Source organism: Ylistrum balloti, unplaced genomic scaffold, assembly GCF_031769215.1.
Source record: "Ylistrum balloti isolate Yb309-2 unplaced genomic scaffold, AGI_CSIRO_Ybal_v1 Utg371750, whole genome shotgun sequence".
Classification (NCBI taxonomy): Eukaryota; Metazoa; Mollusca; class Bivalvia; order Pectinida; family Pectinidae; genus Ylistrum; species Ylistrum balloti.
In genome coordinates this window covers 159,589-185,386 of record NW_026782877.1, presented here as the reverse complement: position 1 = coordinate 185,386, position 25,798 = coordinate 159,589, and the positions used below count along the sequence as shown (strand labels likewise).

The 25,798-nt window shown below is 34.0% G+C and overlaps 1 protein-coding gene across 1 annotated transcript; it reads right to left on the bottom strand.

Moving 5' to 3' along the window:
- Positions 1-250: 250 nt before the first annotated feature.
- Positions 251-25,579, bottom strand: LOC132563497 (uncharacterized). Its single transcript, XM_060228256.1, has 5 exons — positions 25,499-25,579; positions 10,199-10,371; positions 4,734-4,842; positions 1,092-1,191; positions 251-339 (listed from the first exon to the last, which is right to left on the bottom strand). Exons 1-5 carry the CDS (start codon positions 25,577-25,579, stop codon positions 251-253), a joined length of 552 nt encoding a protein of 183 aa, XP_060084239.1.
- Between the last annotated feature and the right edge of the window lie 219 nt (positions 25,580-25,798).

Here is a 25,798-nt window from a genome sequence, read left to right as displayed (position 1 = left end):
AGACAAAGTCTATTTCATTCCAATAATGTCAATTTCTTTATTTACAAATCCATGAAATTCCATACATATTACTTAGCACACGATTGATGAATTGCACAAGCCTGCACGTGTGACGGAGTGCACGTGTAATAGAAAGTCGATACATTGACATTAACTCTGAAAATGCTGAAAAATCTGAGGTTATGTGATAGATACTGTACCTCTCTTGGATATAAACAAATTAGTCTAGTTATTCGCAAATGCGTTTGATTTATTTTCGGTAAAAATAGAATCGACGACCATTGTTTCCACCCCCGTAACGCCCGCCTCCTCTCCCTCTCTTCATGGCAGCTTGTAGTCCTACAATAGATAAGAATTGTGTAAAATAAATTATCCGCTGTGATTTTTTTCAATCGAATTTTGACATGTTAGATAAGTAAATCTGAATTAATACAGGACCATACGGTATAAAATTTTCCTTATTATCTCCGAAATTCTGTTTTTACTTTTAAGGCTTTGGCAGTATAATCAATCAATTTTAAGTTGAGTAGACCGTGCACAGGAAATTAATTTTCAATGTTGGGTTTAAAAAAGTCAGAGCTCTAGATAAAGGTACGAGTGAAATTTCCACAGCAAAAATTCCAACCTAGATATGTTTCACTATATTCTTTTAAATTTCTTAAAATATATTCTTTTCTAAACATTATCTTAAAAGTGTAGAACTAGTAGAATGAGTATTGTCAATCCACTAAATAAAGCGACCATAAGGAATTATTTTTAGAAAATCACGAATTTTCATTATATTACAGTAACATAAACCTTTGATGTTAGTTTTTTTTATCGTCTTTTACCTTATAGAATCCGTCTTAAGAATTCCCTGGCTTGTATACTGTATAGTTCATGTTTTAGTGATTTTACCAAATCATTGAATTAGAAAGGATGTGTTTTTCTCACGGAAATCATGAAAACACCTATATGAGTCAAGAGATGGCTTACATACTAATTTTTATTTTCCATTTTCGAGATACTACATTTTTTATTTTATGCCGTTCCCGAAAAATCGAAAATTAGAACGTAGCGAATAAACCTAACACCGCAAGTGACATACATACCTCGACCGGAACAGAAGAGCTGGTAGATAGTTTTCGAGCTTGACGATTCCATCTCGGGCCGTGTCTCCTCATACTCTAATAGTGGGCACGTACAGTGAACCTGCAATGATTGGAAAAAAATAGTTGACGAAAATACTTCAACGCAATATGACATGTGAAACAAGACATATGCCTTCGTTCTTACCGATTTTTATACCAAAAATGTTACTCTCCATCAATATATGTCGAACATGAACAATCCTTAAACCTGTCATTACTGAAAGTTCCAGATACGTATCATTGACAAAAGTGTTACGTATCATCGACTCATTGACCAATGTCCATTGTAACAGAAATATCGGGTGCTTGAAGGAAATTGACCAAGTGGTCAAGTAGGAGATTCAGTGTCCAAGCGGTTTGGACTTACAGACACGTCCGTGATGAGCACTGCTGAAGGGTTTAGCAGACCATTATGAAGAACACTTAAGCAGGATATCGTATGAAGACAGGTGTTTCCAATGGAAATTTTACGGGGTTAGGGGGTAATTGAGAGATAATTAATTAGGAAATTATTTTCATATTAGGATTGGAGAAGATATACATATCACTGCTTAATACAGCACAGTTGAACCTCGTTATCTTGAGCTCGGCGTGGCTTTAAGATCCCGTTTAATTAGAAGCATTTCATCGGTCCCTGCCTAAATTTGCATAAAACATTCGAACTTAATTAAATAGAAAACCCGGTTATCTCGAAGTTTCCCTCCTGGCCCCGCCGAGTTTGAGATAATGAGGTTCAACTTTGTATACTGTAAAGTGTTCGGGAAAAATAATTCAAAATCCTAGAATAGATTTGAAGGTTACTACTCGAAAATTAAAATAAACTGAATGCACTGGTTCAACGTCCTGACTATCGTTTGGTTTTGGTGCAATGCTCAATAAATAAGTCATGAGAGTCGTTACGCAATATGTAAATATATCTAGAGAACAATTACGCTAAAACACAATCCAATTACAGCTTACTCCTCTAACTATGGTGAAAATCTATACATGCTGCTGTGTCGCTTGTCTTGTTTGCATAACTAGCTTTCACAAGGTTTATTTTGGTACTATTTGTATAGTTCCATTACACGGGGGTCCGCGACAGAAATATATACAATCGCTTGTTATAGCCAAAACACTGAGGTGGTTATTTAATTAGAGATAAATTCGTGAAATAGTAACATATTTCACAGATACTGAAACTGAAATTTACATTACGTTTGTTCTGTCGTGACGTAAAGATTAACTGAACTCGGCGAAGTCTGTGAGAGCGGTAGCATACGTAGGTTCGTTCTTGTCTAACAGACTTATTTACAAAGTATGCATTTCGTTAACTTGACATATCTATCGAAACTGAAAATTAAAAGGAATTCTGGTGTTGGCCTGCTGTAATTGCTTTCGGTAAATATACATAGGTAATTATGCAATATATGTATATAATAACCTATTGTTCAGTATGTCTATTAGGTATCAGTTATGGCTAATGGTGTATAGTGTCTTGTCAATTCAAATGTCGCTGTTTATACAAACGTTAAATGTTAGAATATAACTTCTACCCTACCTCTGTATCAACAACACATCAGCTTTGCATGTCAGTTGTTATAATTAAACCAACTTCACGTGCTTATTGATTTTTCCAAGAAGACTTGTATTTGTTAAAGTTTTATCTGTAGTTAAACTTGCATTATTTGACTACGACAGTAGTATCAAACTATCAATTTAGCTGAAAGATTGCAGGCTTTAAAATAAAATAAATTTACGATCCTAATCTTTGTTTCTTCCTAAACCTTAAGCGTTGTAATTCTGCAATGTTTCGTGTACATACTTTAATTTCTATGTTCGATATTGTAATGTTTTCGTCTCAACCTTCGAAATATTATCATAGATTACTGAAAAGACACAAAAGTGAATAAAATATTTTAATAATTTAGAGTTAGATACAGTAGGGCCAAACAATACAATGAAGTAACCTGCATCATACAGCTGCTTCGTCCTTCTATATTGGTGTAGTTTGTCTGTTAGATATGATAATGTTAACATGTCAGTATATCCATTAATGCTGAAGTACAGTTATTTGTTTTTCCTTGTGTTTACAATACTTTAATTTGGTTTTTTATCGTTGACACAGTAATGTAAATAAATTATAAACTTAAACAACTGTGAAACAAGTTATATGAACATATTTAAGTTGATCTTTTTGGACTGAATGAAAACTCCCGAGGTGACACCAAACGTTTGAGCGTCCGATCGAGGAATCGTATTTGCCTATATATCTTTACGTAGCAATAGGCGCGGCAAGGAATGAGGCTTACTAAAAATGTTTTATATAAGGAATGGTTCCAGCTTTGTATAATAACAGCAAACAAATACATCATTTCATCTCTTTTCTGACTGTCGTGGTCATTTCCTATTGAACACAGCTTGATAATTGACAACTATTTTTATCATTATCTATACAGGTACGTGTGTACCTCATTTTTCTGTGTTATTTGTCAACTCTACATAAGATTGATTAAGAAATCTGCACTTGTATGTCTGGATGCTGAATATCACAGGATCTTTTACTTTAGATATCATCGGTCCAACAAGCATTCGTTCCTGTCGCTTCGGGTTAATACATATTTCTCAGCCATCATATGTGATTCTGAACCTCGTTAAGTAAACTTGATATATCTAGGTAAAGCCATTTAATCTTCATTTATTTCGCATAGGAAGAACAAACAAAACTAACAAAACAGACGTTTTATCTCAGTGAAACGAGATTTTCTGGCTGTTGAAACAAGCACTACGTGATTGGGTTTGACTATCTACTGTAAATCATTTATATTTCGCGTGGGATTTATTTTCGCGTCACTACGGGAGAAGGGTCAATCATGAATTAAAATCCCCCGCGAAAATAACTGTGGATGACTCGCTTTCATATATAGGAATTTCGCAGGGTGTCTCGAATAGCTCATCATTCACGAATTTAAAGTAACTCTTAATCAGCGTTACCACTGCGCCACCCGTGTTTACCATGCTCGTGTGATAGATTGGCTGTAGTTCATGACATTATTAATCTTATCGTCTTTTTGTATGCTTCTTTTTTCTGTTCATTAGACATACGGCAGAACGGAGTAAATATATTTCACACTACCCACACACTGTGTAACCAGAAATTAACTGCATATCACCAAACGGTATAGATAAAGTAATGTTGACTATTGTATAGAATCATAGTCAACAGAAATAGCAACCTATTTATATGTTTTAAAGACGCAGAGATCACTTTCTTCTTTGCCGTAGTAATTACTGCACATTCATTAATTCTATGTTAGCTTTATTTTCATCTATTTCGCGGATCATTAAATCCACCAATTCATTTTTCATCCTTTCCTTGGCGATTTCGCAATGCATTTGTCGCCATGATGCTACGGTGTCCCAACGAAACTGTAAAACACTTCGCCAATCACAGCTCCGCAATGTCATATCACACGTGAGTAATATCCAAAATCTGATTTAATGGGTTTTATGACACTGATAATGTGGAAGTTTTGTGGTAACATGAGGGGGAAACAAGGCGACACATTCAAACTTCAATGATATTAAAGTCACGTATAATGAATTGTAGACAAAAATGCTTACCCTCGTGAATGTTGCGAAGGGAATTTCCGGAACTCCCTTTAAGTATTCTTCGGCTACTTCTCCTCGTGAACAGGACCGAATGTTAGACTTGGGTCTGCACATGCCATACCTATCAATACAAAATATTGTTCTCTTATTTGACACTGCTAGAACATATAACTATATGCACAAACCTTCTAAAACCTTTGACACAAACTTGTCAGTAACATTCATTTGTGCAGCCATGACACTGGCCGGCATGTTAAACAAACATTTGTAAAAAATATATTAATAAAACTTCAAAAATATATGGTGGCTGATTCGGGACATCGTAATATCGCTTCGTTAAATGGGAAGCGAGATTGCGATATCACGATAGAACGATGCGATAACACGATAGCACGATGCGATATCGTGGTATCGCATCGTGGTATCGCATCGTGATATCGCATCGTGGTATCGCATCGTGATATCGTGATATCGCATCGTGGTATCGTGATATCGCAATATCGCTTCCCATTTAACGAAGCGATATTACGATGTCCCGAGTCAGCCACCATAAAAATAGGATAGATGTTTTACATTTGTTTTACAATGCGATGTTCATTACTCCACGGCTTTTTAATGGGATATTGATTTTGATAATAATAAAATGTTGCGACACTGAATAATAGGGTGTTTAACATGGATATCGTAACGTAATGTCAAATTTCTTTTTTTATATATAATGGACGGTATGATTTTCACTCACAAATTACAAAATGGTCTAAACATATGAAGGCTGCTTACGTTTTAAGAGATCAATAGTTTGCTCTCTCCTAGTCTGTATTGTGTCTGTAACCATGTGTTTGTATAGTGTTATAAATGTTTTAAGTTGCTACTTTCTGGTATCCGATTACTTAATTGACCCATTTATGACGTCACAATAGCGTTGCTGCAAATGTGTCTTAGGACAAGAAAGTGCAAAATGACACAACAGACTCTTTATATAAAAGGTAACCCGACGATTCCTTTCCAGAGCTGTAATGTGATTTCAAACTTGAACATAAAGCTTATATTGAAGTTTTTATTTATATTTTTTACGTCATGCTAAGACCAGTTTGAAATTCTCCACTTGTTTCGCCAGTATTTGGCCATGCTAGTAGTCCGATTCCTGAAAATGTAAGTAATTTGTGATATATTTGAAGCAGACTTAAATGGTATTTTTACCAAATAATTCGGTGGTGTTTTCTTCTCGCCATTAGGCAAGGCCACAAAGATAATAGGCATGTGTCTACGACCCTCAAAGAACAGACAGCAATTAGCGCCATATATATCATGAACAATGCATTCTGCCCGAAATACATGCCTACGACACGACAGAAACCTTAATTGTTCATTCAATCCTGCTATGCTAGAAACGACCATCCTTTCGCGTCCTTTCGTAAAATATAGAAAAAACGCATTGAAACTTCTCTTCTCTTCCAAATGACATATTTGTGGTTGCTGGTAGGGGGATGGAGTTGGGGGGGTTAATCTTTAACTTATAAGGGAATGTAAAGGAAGTTCTTTAAGTTGAAAAATACTAAGCAATATCCGTAAGTTGATAATAAAAACATCTTTTACACAAATTTTGATAAATGCATTTGAATTAGTTATAGTATGCTTTCGATAGCTATTATATTACAATACCACCAGAAAACAAGGTTTATGTTTATTGTTTACCGAAATCTATTAAAAAACATCCTTATTTTCTTATGTACTTAATCACGTCATAAAGGAGACATTGCCCTAACAGTCATAGAAAACTCTACAAAGAATCTCTTCGCTAATTTGATATATGTTTACGTCTGCTTCATTGGTTTGGAGTGTTTTACATAGATTCATGGCTTTGTCTAGACATTGAGAATAAATATACGGAGGATATTTACAACACAATTGGGCGAAATCTCTTTTTTAGGGATTCATGGAAAGACTATATAATAGGGAACAATTTATCTCTCAACGAGGCAGAAGCCTGTCGTGGGTGAACTTTTTATGGTTAAAAGGATATGAATAATTCTTGTTGGCATCATATCTAAGTCTATAGGATCGTGATACGGATTCTAATAACAGTACATTATTTGTCTAGCGTCCGTCTTTCTATCTATCTGTCAGCCAGATTTCATTCATATTATCAATAAAACAATCAGACGAAATAATTAATGCTTAACATTTCAGGTGTTAATTAATGTATTCACCTATCTATCTAATGAAATTACAACGAATTCCCTCTGTATGTCTATTTACAGGAAGGGCTTCCTGAAACGTTTGTCAATATTGGGGTAAAATGACGTCATATCATTGTCTAGTGATCTAGAATTTATTTTACACCCCAATGAATACAATATGGTTAACACAGGTTAACCGAACAGTCATAACGTAAAGCTCTTAATACAATAATTCTTCAGATGTTTTTCTTTATTTTTCCTTCTTTCGTTAATATGTTCATTACCTTTTTCAATCTCCTATCATTATTTTTGTAGGAATTCTCTTTTTTACCCTTTTTATGTGCAAATATTTAATTGTTTAACAAAATCCTTTAAATCAGTTAGTATATAAGGGAATGCTTTCCGCTAAAATCTTCCTTAATTCTGAAATCTCTGACATTTTCACATAAAACAATCATTTACATTCTTTCTTTCATTCTTTTTTATACAGGATACACAAACAAGAGGTAGATCCTTTCTTTCGATGAGATATTTCCTGGTAAGTAGAAAATTGATTTTTTCCTGCAAAGGGACTCAATCCTAGTACATAGAAAATCTATGAGTTGCTTAAGAAATACTATCGCTGTCAGCAGTACACGGAAACTCCCGGACCTATATAGTATTGGTCTTGGCAATAATATCAATCTCGATGTCCACATATTGTAATAATTCAACATCGGTATTGTTTTGATGTTAAACAGGATCTCAATGTAACAATCTCTTTGCAAAGCTGGTTAATATTTCTAAAATTATTTTTGACAGGTACAGTCGAATCTCGTTATCTCGAATTCGGCGGGACCTTGACAAAACTTCGAGATAAGTGATTATTGAATGTTTTGTTAAAGTTAGGCAAGCGACAGGCAAAATGCTTTGAATTAAATGCTGACATCGAATTATACGAGTTCGAGATACCGAGGAGTATCTGATCTTGTAAATATGTAGGTAAATCACGAGGACGTCAGTTTCAGCGATTACAGCAACTCAAGGTAAATACATTTAACATCTCGGTGATACGCAGTTTATTCAATAAACACAGTTATAATGAATATCTTCCGTCATTAACTAAAGATGTAGATTAAACTTGTATGACAGCCAGTTATCATTTCTCAAATACGCTTTTGAACCAAAAGCCTGCAGCAAGGTTACCCACAACTGTTGAAATGACATTAACGCGATACGAAATCGTTGTCGTAAATCCAATTGAAAGAGGTCTTCGAAATGGCAAAGAAATGATTAGATAATGAATAGGATTATTTCTTTTGATTTGCAAACAGACTATCAGCATGCACATATATGATCTTACCCGAGTTTTCGTTGGAGACATGCGATTTTCGGGGAAAATCGTTTAAAGCAAAAATAGATATGAGGAGTTTCTATCATGTAGTGTTTGGGAACGAATTTAATATCCTCGTTATCACATGGTCGATAATTCAGGCAAATATAGAAAGCGTTCATTTCGACGTCAGACATGTTTAAAGTCCCATACCTTGTAAAGTGTCATTGTCCGTCACTTACAATCTAAACTGGTCGTGTATTGTATGCGATTATCATGAGATTCAAGCAAAAGTACAACTTCATGACGACTTCATTTATGCAAGAAAAAATGAGGTTCGTGATTATACAGCTGTTTGCAAAAGTATATTTCATTCACACAAAAAGTGTCACACTCTTTTGCACGACAAATACCAAAATCTCAATGGCAACGTTAAGGAATCGAAGTTTATCATTTTCTTAGCTGATTTTATCACTTCGCGATTTCGACTACCTGTTACAGAAAGACGTTACAAGGAAAATGGAATGCGTACATCTTGACAAAAATTATCTACCATTCAACCTCATACAATCGAAAAAAAGAGTTAGGAGTGTCTTCAATGAGTATTCACTTGAGCCTAGAGATTCTCACAGCAATTATTCCTTTATAAGAAGCCCCAAGGGTTCGCAGGGTAATTAATGTCCTGGTTAAAAAATGACCCATAAAAGGACTTCATCTTCAGTAGAATAATGTAGGCAGAACTGTCTGATTTCAGATCTCGGGGGATCGCTAATGGAAATTTTCACTAACAATTGACCGGTTGGAAATCCGCCGCTCTTCACCGTTCTTATGTGAATTTTCTTGTTGCTTTCTTTAGTCGTGTGTGCTTGATCAAATCTTGAAGAGAAGTGGCAATCCCTTGATAATTGTATATGCCAGGTTTAGTAGAACCAAATAAAGGAACTATTATTCAAATGACGAAACTGGAAAACGTTCTCGTTTTATCCAAAATGGCGGCCTTATTGCAGATCCCGTCAGTGATGGCTGCCCTGGCCCAGATGATATCATGAGAGCACTGATGATGACGGTAATACCGAAAGTGATTAATATACCGTTTAGATCATTAGATTCACTTGAAGAAATTAATGACAATATTGCGTATTTATTCTAGTATGAGCGACGAAAGAGGGCGCCATAATAAGTTACATTGAGCGTAAACATCGCGTCACACGTCATACCAAATCAATATTACATAATATATCAATTTTGCAAACTGATGACCTTTATTTTTTCGGGTTCATCAGAATATTAATTACTTCTCATTAGTGACATTTTAAAAGTTCAGATTTGTGGGTTCAAACTGAATTGTGATTTATATGTTTTATGATTTTAAAATTGAACCAGCATTTTACAAACGCGATGATATAATCGAAGATGGATGGATAAAAATTTTAAAAAGGAAATAAAGTCGTATAAAAGTAGGCAGCTGCTGCGAACAAATCATTTTTCAAACATCACCTGCTGCGTATGAGTGAGTTAGTCAACTTTTCAAGACGATGAAATAATGTATTATTTTAAATCTGTACTCTAGCAGGAGGTTATACATAAAAATATAACATCTTAAACACTACTAGAATAAATATGAAACTTTTTAACGAGTGTTTTTGGTGAGTTTGAAATTTGATTCTAACAAACAAGAGCTGTGTCCCGAACATTAAGTAATTAATATTTGAATTAAGACTTACATTGTGAGGCAATATGCTTCTGTGCTTATGTTAATAATCCTTAATATAAAACAAAAGTTTCCAGCACCTCACGTATAGGTCATACCCTTTGAAATGATATCATTAAACACTGTTAATGAGTATTCATTTCATATAAAACAAATTATAAATATCTAAAAAAAAAAAAAATATAACATTCATTTTATATTGCAGCAAGGTAAGATAATACTGATAATCGATGAGGTGACAAGATGACGTGTCATGTGACTTGGTATTGCTTACCATTTTGACCCCGTGACCTCGATTGTCTGTTTGCCGGGACTCTTTGGACACACGCTTTCTCCTGGACATTGACACATCATCCAACTAAAATAATTACTCTCCTCTTTTATTGATGGTAACTCGCTTATTTCAGAACAAACTGTGTCTTCGGAACATATCGGCAGAGGATATTGCTGAAAGTAGAAAGTTTCAAAATGATTTCGGAGAAGAAAAAGAAAAGGTAATACCGAAATGGTGAAGAGAAGGTAAACAAGTAAAGGAATAGACCTATATAGAAATGCACGGTAAGTAAGTAAAAGAATAAAGCATAACTGAAATGGAAATAGATAGTGAGCACGTAAACGGATGGAACAATAAGTATTTTTTTTTTTAAATCAGTTCTATCTTCGAAACCAAATATAACAAGCTCTTCTGTTTGCTACCCCTTTCAATTAGAATTTCTTTCTCGCTAAACTTTAAGCGTAAGCGATCAAGGCGTCAATCTAATCCGATGTAGCAGTGCTGCATTTGGCAATCGAAAGTTACTACAGGGTGTTCAAAATATGTTTTTATCGTGGTAACTATAAATATTTACTTTTTGTTGTTGATGCAAGGTAACTCTGCTGATGCCCGTTCATTGAACTTTAATATGTAAATTCTATAACATCAATACTATAGGAAGCATGTATGTGAGACAAATGCAGAACCAGAATATCCATTAAGCATTATTCTTGGCAAATGTGGGCGACACGATGGTTTGATTTTTAGACTAATGGTCTTTCTGACGTCGTTTGATAATTTTCTCTCCCTGATATCTGTCATTGTTAGTTAGATCAATATAATTTAGAAATGAAGTTGCAATGTTAACCGCAAAATTGTATCAGTGTAGATTATATTTCTTCTGGTAGAAGTCCCTGACTACGCATCGTATTTGGTGACAAGGATTGTATGCTTATTCTCCTACCATGGACAGGCGTATTCACAGGTGAAAGCGGTTGTGTCTCGCCTCAGTGTATTGGAAGAAGGAAACCCATTTTGTAACTATGACGACACGTCAAATATCAAACTCATTGTAAATATATCAGAACACCAGGATGAGAGAAATTATAATCATTCGCCATCTTAAGGAGGAGATAGGGGTATCTCAACTCTCCAGGAAAAATTATGTTGGCAAAAATTAGGATTGCCGACTGTTTGCAACTGATAAGCTCCCTATCAGGTTCATATTCCACCCCCTTTCCCTCCGAAAAAAAGCGAAAATTTCATCATTTTAAAAAGTATTTATTTTTCATTACCAGGCACGTGACACAGAAAAAAATCCAGTAGTCTTATTATCACTGATGTGTAAGAGAAATAATGTAGAAATATTAAGGATGATTAACCGACATTTTATATATAATATAAATAGACAGCATACTCTATAACGGCTGTTGATTGCAATATATTGCGTTCATTACTGAACATATTTCGAATTCTCGTCATCATTGGTGTTTATACCGATGTTAACGAGGTCATGAAACACGTAGCGCGTGCAGTGTCCCTGGGAAGAGTCCGCGCGTGCTGATATGCGATAAATGCAATGCTCTGGTTTACTATTGATAAAAAAAAATCAAACAATTACCACAGTGGGGAAGATTTCATATCACGTGATTAGGAGCAATGTCAGCGAAAGATATCAACGACACAGATATTAATTGGAAAGGGAATAAAATATCGGGGGAGTCTTCTAAAGCTAACATCGTTTGTCAGAGGTTTTAATTAAAACAAATATTAGTTATTCACGTGTAAATATTGATAAGTACACAGTGCAAACATTTTTCCTTGTCCCAATAGTTAAGCTTTCGAATACAGGAAACACGTCACAAATACTAGAATCTTATCAAGTGCAAAAGTTTAACGCTTGGTGAACAATTAAGAATCAATCATTTTTTTTTGTTTATTTGTCAAATACAATAAAATATTTAATTCATAGCATAGCGTTGAAAATCTGTGCTTACAAATGAAATGGCAATGGCACACATATTGATCAAGCTTTTTTATGGGTCCTTTTCTTACAAATTAGCAGTTTACCCTTTCTTTGTTTTGTGAACGCAGTGTAGAGGATTTATCATAAGCCAAGAAATAGCTATTACAGGGATGGATGTATGACAAAGAATGATTAGAAAACATAGGCCAGTGTTAAGCTAGATAAAGAGTAGCGTCGGCTAAATGCAATTAAAGAATCATTTGTCCTATACTTGTAGGGATTAAATTTGTTATTCAATTTCAACGTTTTCAATGTGTCAGTTGACACGTACATAATATGTTTGATAATGTCAAGAAAATGGACAGCAATTTTTAAAAATATGTATGTATGAATTGTCCAGACCACTTTGCTATAAATAAGATCATTGCCAAACCAAAGCTGACTGCAAAACACTCTTTAAATTTTCAAGTTAGGGATGCGCTAAACGTGTTTTTATAAATTTGTCAGACACACAATGTACATGATTTTTCACATTCCCCTCCCAGGTTTCAATATTTAATCTTTTATCATCACCTACGAATCCTTAAAGGACGAAACAGGTGTATGTTACAGTTTAATTCATTTCTGAACTTCTACTTCTTTTTTGTGATGTCACCTGTTTGTCGCTCGTTATTTTGCCTATTGGTTCCGTTGTAGTATATATTGTGCTCATTTGAGATCATGACATTACTTACTTGGATAGACCAAGATTTCCTTGTCAGGTGTTTTGAAGTAGAAGACACTTACTCTTTCGGAACAATTGGCCTTATTCTTCGTGTAACAGTATTAAAACTTGAAATTATTGGGTTTCGTTTGATTAAATGATCTGTAAATCTTTAATCGCTCGTTAACATTGACAGCTCGAAACCCAAGATTGTAATGTTTAAAAAAAATGCTTAATTTGTTTACTTTGATTCGTAAATTACTCAAATAAAATGTCTCGAGAGTCAAAGTACCAGCTAACAATCCCCGTCTGCAATCTCAGAAACCAATTATTTCTTCAAAAGCTGTCAATGCTCTGTCCATTATATTCTTCCAAAGGTTGTATATCATTTCGAATGTCTGAATTCTTGGTTCATTATTTGATGGGCTCGTTGTAATGCTCTAAGGAATCAAGAGAATACTGAACTGATACGAATAAGCAACAAAATCCATGCTTTGCCACCAATTTCCAAGTCGTCATCATGCTTGAGAATGTTTCTATAGCCATGTGTAATATGAATATCGACTTCTAATTAGGGTCATTAGTACGCCATCTGGTTCTCTTGTCATGTCTCTTTAAGAATGTGACTAGCTTGGATATGACCTAGATTATTTTATGGGTATCTGTAATGAAGAAGAAATATTTCATCATTCCGTAACGCGTGCTTGTATATCGTCTTGTACTTTTATTGTAGTCACCGTGTACAATTCAATTTTATCCCTGTCTATTTTTTTGACATCAACTTTGAGCTGTATGTGCTTTTTGCCTTCACGTTGGTATCAATAATTGTAATTAGCCACAGATATAAGAATATTTTCTGGTTGTCGTCACACTGGCGTATTTCCTATCGAGGTAAATTGTTTGACACGACCTATAGAAAAAAACACTATTTCCGCCCTCACCGGGTCGAATACAAGTATATTAGAACACTTCTTTATAGTAAAAGCCTCTTAGACAACGGCTATTCCTGAAAAAAAAATAAGTCTGTTTTGTGACCTTTACTTAACAGTAATAGCTACACGGAAATTTTATAAGATGAAAAAACGCGATTGATGGACAATTCAAACGATTTATTGCATGATGCTTTCACTTTTGTAAGGTCGTTGTTCTTTTGGAAACGGAAGCAGACATTGGTGAAATCCTGCGTACCGTGTCCAATTTATGTAAGCTGTAAGGGCAGGATCCTAGCGCGGCATTTAATTAAGACTACAGTGTTAAAGGATGTCCTGCTTTATTGATAAAATTTCTATACATACTTTTATAGTCATTGAAACATTGAGGCGTGGAATATTGCGTTACTATTAACTATACCAATTCATTGTCATCAACGATCAGCGCAATAAACCTTGAAACCTTTACAGCATTTTGATTTCCCAGAGTGACTGCCCTTCAATTCACTCTATCTGTGGTATGGCTAAAGATCGTCGGCTTATGGGGGCGAAGAATGGTTTACAGTAAAAAAAATTAACAATTAACAATTAACAAATATCAATTCCTCGGCACATGAAATACACCGTCAATGTTTCATCGCGGCAGTATTTGACGAAATACGTTTTAAAAGTTAGATATAGATTTGTATTTTGAGGTCACTAGAGACGTCAACAATACTCCTGGTAATGATCTACGCAGAACAACTATCTGCCTCAAAGAATCAGTAGTTTTCATCCCTAGGGTAACTGGAATATGATTATGGTTTTGGTAGATTTAGCGACGACAAGAATCATACACAAACACCCTTTGACTCAAAGTGGAGGTAATTTGATCAAGTGTCAACTAGTTTATTTAATTTACGATCAACTCATGCTTTCTCTACCACATAACACAAGTTCAGTATGGACAATTACTTATTATCTTGAGATTTGAACAGAGCTACGAACTTGCATTTACGCTTGTACGAACACATTATCAAATTATTTAGTTCCATTGGTGTAAAGATATTGCATTCGGATATCCAAAACACCAGAAACTCCTCTCAAAAACGTTTTACTGATATACATCGAAATATCTCGCCACAACTGAATGTCGTCTTATTCCTAGTATTAGATACAAAGGATTTCAATGTGACCATATTGTATGTTTAATGTAAAATAATTAATTTGTCTAAGAGTAAATGTGTTCATCTGTTCAGAAAACACCAGGAATACCAAATTTCTTCATTAACTACACAGAAAGTACAAGAGTATTAATAATCTCAGCTCTGTCTACGTTATTTGTAAGCCGAAATATGTTTCGTGACCTAATGGTAGATGATGGCTGGTTCTCCCACAGCCACGAGTGATCACTCATCATGCGTTAACGTGCTATCCCACTGGAATATCAGACAAAGTTAATGTTTCCTTTATAACTAGTATGCAGTTTCAATTACATCCATAAGAAACTTTAAGAAAATAATTAAAAAGTATCTCCAATTTCATGTTGAACGTGGTCCAATGAAATGGAATACCTAAAACATTCTAGCGTGTGGATATAGTAACTGCGTTGCACAAATGATTGTCATATAAACATTTCAATCCGAAACAATCTGATTCGTTTAGTATGTTTTATTGAATTTTGAATTGTAAATAGAATGAGAAAATTAGGAAACATAAGGCATCTATGTTATCTTATCAAGTGTATTTACATGACATATTGATCTCTTTGGTAATTCAGATTAAAAAGTGAAAAATGGCAAAATACATTAGATGTGATATCTGATCATATTAACTCCTGTTATTGATATAATGTGTGAAATAGGTTATAGAGATATATAGTTGGTCATAAAATGTTTAATCTTGTATTGCATTTATGATTATTTTTAAAGCATGTGTCATTAAGGAATATGATACGGAATGAGATTTATCATATTTTTTCCAGAGAAATATAAGATATAGCAATTCATTAATTTCATATATAGGATTTCTTGTGTAATCACAAGTGTTGATATAATTTTTCCAGTGATGATGTACTTTTATTTAGTTAAAGTATTGCTTTCTAGTTACTTCACTGTTCGAACACCAAGGAAGCGTAGGTTAAATGAGTTGACTTCCATCAAATAATTCCCTTGTGAAGTTAATGTTTTCTCCAATTTGATTTATATAAACAGTATATATATCTATGATTTTCACTCGTGCTTCGGATTCTTGAAAAATATATGTATTCTGTCAAAATCGTGAAACAGAAATGATATTAAACAGAAAACCACTAAATATCATCTATGTAACGTGTAGAGATAAATGGTTTGTTGTCGAAAATGGTATGTGATATATGTATTTGACTCAACTATAGAAACAAAAGCGGAATAGAATCAATCAGACTAGGATTGAAACATATTTGTTTTCTATATTTGTCCATTGTTTATTAAGACATATTGATACTTCTTTTAAAGGCTTATAAACAGTTTTTCAATCTAGAAAAATTAAGATAAAAAACTACGAACCTGATTTCAATCAATAGCAATGCAAAAAGGTTAAAGGTGAGGAGGGGTTAAGTTCAACTTTGAATAAAAAAAAAATGTAAAGATTCCCTTGAGGAGTAAAATAAGAAATTAATGCCTTGCAAATAGCAATCTGGCTACTACAATGTACTCTACTACCAACGCACTTCAGCAATGAATAGCGGCCAAAAATGATCAACAAGTCACTTGATTGTGTCCATAATCGGTCTTATTGTTACCCGTATGTGATTCGAAAGCAATTCCTTTCATTTACTGTGCTGCTGGGATGTGATGCAGACATATCTTACTTATTAAGGTAGGTAGTTGGAACTTATTGTAAAATTATGAGAGAATGATTGAATTATAAGCTCCTTAAAAATTAAGTTATCTTTGAAAGATATAACTTGTGAAAATTGTTCGGTAGATAAGTTCATTACTCTCGTGTGATTTGAATGTATTTTTAACATTGCAATGCAGCTGCTTGTGTAAACAAATGTATTACAATGATAAAAAATTCCTAGTCATGAAATGCCAAATTCTATATCGATATAAGAACTAACCTTTACATAGGATCGAAGACAAGTTCATTTGGGTAAGATTAAGAGTATTCCTGAAAATGCCAATTCAAATTAGAGGAATTTTTCAAAGTGAACTTTAATCTTAAGTCAAATCATCATTCAGTAATAAAAAGAACAGAAGGTGCTTACTTTGATACTCATTTTGCCTGATTGTCGATCTGTGGAAATCAAAAAGATTTTACCATGAATTAACAATTCTACGGAATCAGGAGGCCTATTGTCTTACCAATCTAACTGGTAGAGTTATCACCCAGGAGGTTTTCAAAATTTAGGCCCTAAGCATCACTGACAAGTTTTTGAAGGACGAGACAGCCATATGATGTGCAATTTAAATCCTTATGTGTCGCTGCTGTTTCTAATTATTAATTTATATTGAGATATGTTTTTCACCTGTGTCTTTTGTCCAATTTATTCGTGAAAAACCTTTTCTCTTTCAGCTGTGTCGTTCTTTTCATGTTAACCAAAAATAAAAAGATGTTTTGAATATTAACTAGAAAGTGATTTGTCTTTGTAACACCACCATTAGAAATAATTCATTCACGAACCCTTACAATCTTACGATTTCAATTTAAGCATAAGTTAATGGCTTCCATTTACACAAATTCGGAATAAAATTGAAGTTGTAAATTGTTTCACACTGTTTATTAGTTTTTTTTAAAAAAAACAATAGCAATATCTGTACACGAGCCTTTAGATTTTTGAGATAATATGGCCATTACTTTAAACCCTATCAGTCCTATTACCAAATCTAGGTTGACATCGTTTCGTGAACGAACTCTACATTTAACGACCAGCTCTGTTTTTGGCCATCACTGACTTTGAAATGATATTCTAATCTTGGACTTCGTCCCAAATGCATTATACTTCCACACTTGTCTAGTTAAAAATGACAAATTTGTCCTATAAGATATAGTTGAGCCAATATAGGGGAATTTTCTCAAACCATGCCTGTCAGAATTTCGACACCACTGACGTAGATAAAGTGTTATTCACAACATGCTGTGACAAATTTCAAATTTTCGGGGTGTTTGTTATATTTAGTGTCATAACTGTAACACGCGCATTTTCCTATGTTACTTTATCATGTTCTTCATTCTTGCGCACGCCTTTCTATCTCCTCAGTAAAGTCTCCACGATCAATTGTATCACCCGTTGACAATCACAGATAAATTTGCAATTACGTTTCAAATTATCTTACAAATGAAATGTTCCTTTAGAAAATCCACTTTGAAATTGATTCAGCGAAGGATTTCTGTGATATATCCGTAGACAATCAATAAACTGAGTTAATTCCAGTGAATTCGCTGCTATGTCATATATTTTCCGTCATACGGTTTTAGTATGAGAGTGTTAACCTATGCTGAACTCCCTTACATCAATTTTTTATGCTATATATATCATCAGGTTTTAAAATTTGATTCTGACTGGTCAAGTTACCTATTACTGGAAAACAGGAAATATATTTCTCTATATGTATTATAGGACCCGGATACCATTAACGCAAGTTGTGTCGCTTTACTTCCACAAACATTGCAATTACCGTTTGAAATATTTACATCTAAATCTAGACATGGTTTCGCAAAACAGAAGGACTTTGATGTCGTTATCACTATATTGTTTTGAAATATGCGTCATTTCAACGTTTTTATAAGTTCAATAATGTTTTCACAGGATGCACTTCCATTAGCTCTGCTTTATAAACACAGCATTTAAAAAACAATCTGTTTTCCCAAGTGCACGAACATGTATAAATATGAGGAAAGACTCAACTTGAAACATTTTATCTTCTCTTTTTTCTCTCAGAGCATAATTTTCGAAAGTGTCCATTGCCACAATTGTTGCGTTGGGTAAATAGATTGGAGGGAATGCCACGCCAAATATGCACGCTGCTTGATATTTCATTGAAATGGCCGCTCAGTGGCTCAGTCATCGCATCCGAACGCACACGTTGACGAGTGCCTTAGGGATACGATCTTCGTGACTTGATTTTACTGTCGATGTGGATCAGTAATTGATATGGCCAAATATTACTGAATTTCAACATTGTTTAAAACATACAATAGCAATGATTAATACATAAGGCAACACATGGGACCTTAACGTCAAGACAATTTTTTTAGGACAGAACGCTTCATACTTTAGATGTCATTAATGGTATATTACTTAAAATATGTTCAACAAAAAAGGTTTGTTCTATCAATAAAAAAACTCAGATCTGCTGCAACTGAGATTGCAGATGTAACTTTCCATTTCAAAGTACTTGTTGTTACCGCCCTTTACTGTTTAAGTAATTTCCATCTACGTCTTTCTCTGTCTTTCTTAGACATAACATAATACACATTCATGTGTCAAAAATATAAAAGGCAAATAAAACAAATATATGCTCTAAGGTGATTGTGACCATGTAGGTCTCATTATATTACAATGAAGCTTTTCGTAATGTAACCAAATTTTAACTTCTGACTACCTACAACCCACAACGTAACAGATTTGGACAGCTTTCCCCAAAACTGTAGGATAAGCCTGATGATTTCAACTTCCCTATTGTGAATTTTTCATTTCTAGATAGCAACATTCCCGCATCCCAAACCTATAGTCTTTACATGTCGAAGTTGATTCGATATTCACGGGACTACTCCAAATATCAATATTTTGTTGTCATTTGTTCTCCTTTGGGTACGTGACATTACCTACTTTGATTGACAACGATTTACAGTGCGGATTTCGTCGATGAAGTAGAAGACGCTTACTCTTCCTGAACAATTTTTTATTCCTCTTGGACTTCAAGTCTCGATGGAAATCTTTCTTTGTTCGTACTTTGCCGTTAGTTTGATTTTGAATTACTTTTTTGTTAACATGTTGGTATTCAGTGGTCATTACTGATAATGTAAGTTGAAGGAGCGATTCATGTAAACTCTACTAAAATGACATCGATCACCAACCTACATAGGTGTAAATGAAAGCCAGTTTTAGAGCCCGATTGTAAGTATACGAAAAAGGTTGGAATGAATATTGGGTTATGATTTACTGTAAAATGAATTAATGTTTAATGGAGCTACATTTATTTCGTGGATACTCATTAATTCATATGTCCACGCACGAAAACGGAACCCCAGGCTCTGTCTGGCTGAGGCTTTTCACGAGTTTTTTTATCTGCATTTAATGAGACATTTTTACCATTCCGTGGATATAAAGAGTTACTTCCACAAGTCCCTACATGTACCCGAACGTACAGCATATCAGATATGTTCACCTTGACGACAATGAAATTTTAATTTAGGATGAAATCAAATTTAACTCCAACCTTGGCATTTGAATAATTAGATAAGCAAGTATTTAATTTTCAGAATGATTTTTTTTCTGGTCATTAAATAGTAATTATCTCACTCTCTTTATTCCCTAAGCTCAGCTACAAATAACCAACATAAATGAAAATGGTCTCTTGCACATTCTTTAATTGTCTGTCTCTCGCACAATCATTTGAGTTTGCAGTTAACCTCTGCTGTTGGACATTTATTGGCATGCTTTGGTGTTACCTCGAAGTCATTTTTTAATTTCATAACAATGGTAGTACCGTTCAAATATACCCATTACTGGAAATGAAATATGGAAAATTAACGAAATAATATTCATATAACGTTTTCGCAGTAAATAAACATAAGTAATAAATTTTATCATATGATAATAAATTTCGGACCAACATAGCGGGGATATTAGAAGTGTAATTGATTGACCTGACATCTAATCTTCATCATAAATAGAACTCTATTTATATCCTGAACATCTTCACACAATAATGTTTAAGTTCGCACAAAGTCGTTGACTTTATAAAGTGCATCTATAATTCTGTTTATTGGTAGTTCAACTTTGTCAAACACCATTTTTCCTGAACAAAAAATGTGTTTTATTATCATTAAGTTCGTAAATTTCGTGTTAAAGTTCGTAAATGGATGTTAATAAGGTTACGTCTACCAAAGTAAAATTTACAACAGAACCTAATTGATATTCATCATGACTGACTTGGTTGCTACTTTAAACTCGTTAACTGTAACAGGATTTATGTCGCGTTCAACACAATGCATTGCCGTAAAATTATCTGTAAAACTAGCTCTGAGAATCCCGTTTTCGAGATGGGGAATCAAAGGAAATCAATGGCAAAAATATGCATTCGGTGAAGAAGATATGCCCAGGCTTTTTATTTATAAAGTTTGCATGTATTTGATAATGAACCTACGGTTCATATCCTTCAGAAAGTTCCTTTGACGATATCCCTTATTTCGATGTGTTTGTAACAAAGTCTGACAATAGATATTATGACATCGATTTAAATCAATATCGACTTGCAGTCAATAGAACTGTGATGATGGTATCGTTAATATGGTTCTCTGTGACACCTGGATCCGTATTCATGAAACCATTTTCATGCTCAAGCATATATTTTGTGCTCAAGCAAACATTTTTATAATTCACCTAGAGTATATAAAATAATACAAAATGTGAGTTTTAAACCTTGAATACATCTTTGACTTGAAGTCCTTTCAAAATTGATTTTAAATTTTTGGCAAAATCGGCCTTATTTATTCATTTTTAACTTAAACAAGACATAAAGCTTGAGCACAAAATTCATGTTTGAGCATGAGAACGGTTTCATGAATATGGGCCCTGGTTTCCTTTTGTCGTTGACGTGTTTCTTGCATGATTTAATGACATTTTATTTTCGACATTCCATATACATATTTACTCCATATTATATCAACTTCATGCCATGCCATTCCAATAGAATACCAGATATCATAACAGGATTTGATATGGAATGGAAGAGTGTACCCATAAAAACTTTTTATCGCAATAAAGATTCATGCTTATTTCATCTTTTTTAATCAAATACTTCACTACTCTGATATTTTATTTGATTATGATTAAAATACATTTTAAGTGTTCATTATAATTGCCTTTTACGTTATCGAACAGTTAAAACAAAGCTTACTATTAAAAAGGGGACGTAGTCTTAGTCTAGGTACGCTCCATGTTAAGGACAATTGCATGAAATATCATAAGATAATCCTTATGATTTGATAACATATTGTCCTACTTTTAACGTTATCATAGGTTCTTTGTTACCCACTACATCAATCAATGAGTGATGAAGTGATAACATTAAACTGCCCAATGAACACTGGACTAAACTATTTTATCACAATGCAGATATATCATTGTTCAGTTAATTTTCTCTGTCCTTTGACATTTATAAAAGTTTTTCATGTATATATTTATTGACTGTAGTATCGGATAAATGCAACTAAAATAGGAAAATAAAGTTTCATACGCCACAAAAGAAACAGAAACAAATTTAATTTTACCAAATCCGTGTCAAAATGAGGAGAAATGAGGCAGAATGAAAATGTCGTATCCCATGGGATATGGTGCCCTTTTCAGGTTAAAAAGGAAATCTCATTTTTTCCATGGATTTAACATTTACCTTCTGCCCGTGTTCAAGAAATTAAGAAAGAATATTCTACCCAATTTAGATGCGTGACCTCACAGTAGGGAAAAATAACTTAGGGCAGAATAATGAGGAAAATCTCAATACAGTGGTATTGTAATGAAAGGTAGTAACTTTGCCTATGTCAAAAAGGATTCAGTTTTTCCAGAATTGTATACTTCAAATCTCGCTAACATATGTTTTCATAATTTTCGTTTTACTGGCAATATTGTAAAGATTAGTGCCACATCAAAATCATAATCAAACCACGAGCAAATGACAACAGAGCAGAAAAACATTACAAAAACTGATTACAAAAATTGTAGTAGCATTATATCTACAGGTTTGTTCAAAGAGATAGCGTTTCCTTTATAGCTGTTACCCAATTCTGCATCAATGAATCAAACAAGCGCTGTGGTGACGTTGATCCTCTTTCTGAAGAGTGAGTTATATTAAGCTTTTGGTAAACATTTTACGAAGAGACGTACGTCTTATCCTGACCTTGAGATGAAGAGAATGACATGTCAAACACATTACAACCCTTCTATATTTTGTCATATTACTTTTTAAACAAAAAATTCAGACAGAGCTCTTCACGCATTGATTCATGGCTGATGTATCAAATGACAATGTTTTCAGAATATAAAAAAAAACAATTAAAACTCACGCAGAGGGAATAATTGTAATACTTAAGGGGTCGTGGAAGGCAACAAAATCATAGAATGGTGAAAACATATAGATTACCCACAAGACGAACAATGCATTTAGTATCAGTAAAACGTATCGGTATTGTGTTCAGCTATCAATAAAATAATGAAGGTCGTCACCATACTGTAATAAAGCGAACACCATGTGATCAGACAAAAAACAATTACGCGATCTTGAGAGTGATTGATACAGCAATTCACTTCACATTTCGCAATAAATGCCTCACGTTGATAAATAAGTAAACGTTTTTAACATATATCCCTACTTACTCAAAGGTATAGAAATGAGGCCGATTAAATGTATATTTCATAACACCCCCCCCCCCCTACCAAGCCTTTTTTAATCAAACCCTTGAATGAAGTTGTTAAAACAAAAATTATAGTATATATTCTTTATTTGAAGGTGTAAATATTATTAATTTAAGATCTAATATGCGTCAGAGCAAACGGCGAACTGAGAATGAAATAGCGTGTCTGCTACATGATAATTGAAAGGTACTCTAACTGACATGTTTCTAATTAACTTAACTCAATTGCTCAAACAGAAATGTTGGCGGTTAAAAATAAGTGCGGAAATGCTTCACTATTAACACCATCTGTTTAACTGATTGGGTAAAATGATCTTGTTAGAACAAATTGCCTTTATGCTCTTCAATACGGACTGTTGTCATTGATGCGGAATCAAAATAGACAGACCAGATATAGATTTTAGTTCTAAAGTAGCTCTCAAGATTCTACAGACATGTACGATTGATACCAATCTTTTGATGATGTAACGCTTTGTGTAACAAATAAAAAAACTATGTAGTGTCGCTGGAAACAATTCTATATCATCACTAAGAAACCAAACACCAATAAACTTGTGACTGACAAATTATTTTCATTAGATCCAGATTCTTGGTAAAATTGAAGTAACGTCACGCTCTCAAAAATAGAGCCATGACTAGTTATCGAGTTCTCAAAGCGTCAAGTTTCACTTGCTAAAAGAAACAAAGTGAAGAAGCAATCAAACAGAAAAAACACCCAATTAAGTTTTAAATTGATCTTTGTTTAGAGTACAAGTGAAATTTGAATTTTAATTAATATCTTCAAATGAAGTAAAGCGTTTCTCTCTTGTAACGTTAACATAGCGAAGGTCTTGATACGCAGAAATGCAAGTTAATGATCGTGATGCGAAGCTGCTGCTATGCTTGTCATTGTGTCAGATGATAAGAGTGACTTATACTTTTACACAGTTGGTTAAAGACATTTTGCGATTTAAGTATGTTTACTGGTACTGTACCGTAAATATCACCATTACATTTTACATCTGGTATAAATTAAAACAAAATCATTAAGTACAATGCCCACGTTTCAAAACACTACCCTGTCAAATTCATTTTGAGGGTGATTTATATTCGTTGATTTCGGGGTACTCTCAATGCACGAAATCATGTGTCCACAGACTGCTAAAGTTAAATTTGAGAAGATTAAATAAGCAATATTTATCCACAAAATAAAATGCTCGCAAAAAGGGATTAAAAAATCCAAGAAAATTAAGCCCACGAAAATGTATTATTTTACCGTAGGCGTAATAATGATAGGGGAAAAGAAGAAAATTAAGTCCTAAGAAAATGTATGATTTTACAGAAGGCGTAAAATAATGAAAAATCTTCATTTTAGGTTAATGGGTTTAAGTAGGTATTCGGAGAATAACGATTATCTGTTACGTTTGGTCTCTCAATCAAATGTAATCATTACATCTCTCTACTGTTTCCTCGTTTACTGCCAGTATGATGGGATTACTCTCGATACGACTGCAAAAGGTCGTAAATAGCCTACGTAAATTGGAATGGGTTACCTCTTCCACATTTTATTACGTCATTTTTTGTAATGCTGGCTGTATTGGTTAACTGTTCACCGATATTAAAAAGCACGTTGTTTTGTGTTCAAAGTAACAGCATATAACAACCAATTTTTGTACAAAAAACTTGCATGAAAATTTACTGTACTCGAAGAAACAATCGCACAGGTTTATATTCGCACGAAACAAACCGTTTATTTCCATAAAATGTTAAATCCCTCTTAATCAACAAAACTAAAACAAAACAACAAAACAAATAAACATGAATTTCGATTTTTAGAAATTACGCAGTTTTACTTTCGCCTTTTTCGCCCTACGGATAAAACGGCGAAAAAGGCGAAAGTAAAACTGCGTAAGTACAATTTCGATATTAGCGACAAATTGCTTGCCAGGCCGATGTGTATTCATCTTAATAAAACTATCAAGAATTATCAAAACACTAACTGCAAGCTTAGGTAGGGAGGTTGATCAAACCATGCAATTCTCAAGATTAAAATATTTTGATATAAACATTTTAGAAGAACTTGGATACGTTGATAAATAAATAATTGAATAAATAGATAAATACGGGTGAAAAAGTAAATAATTTACCTGGTAACGCGTGATTGACGTGCCAAGAGTGTAAGCGACACATGTCGCCAGTATGACGATCCAGCAGGTGGTAGAGCACATCATGAACCTCAGTACCTTATCCTTAACACTGCTATGCACGGAACTTTAAACAGCAGGAAATTCTCTGTATAAGGCACTGGTCCCTGGCAGAAGACGTGGCCTGTTCTCCGTCTTATATCGGACAGCAAACATAATTTAATACCTTTCCTCATTGTCATTCAAATAGAGGGCTGGTTTAACGCGGTTCCAACAAGGGCAAAGGTCATATGGCTTCCCACG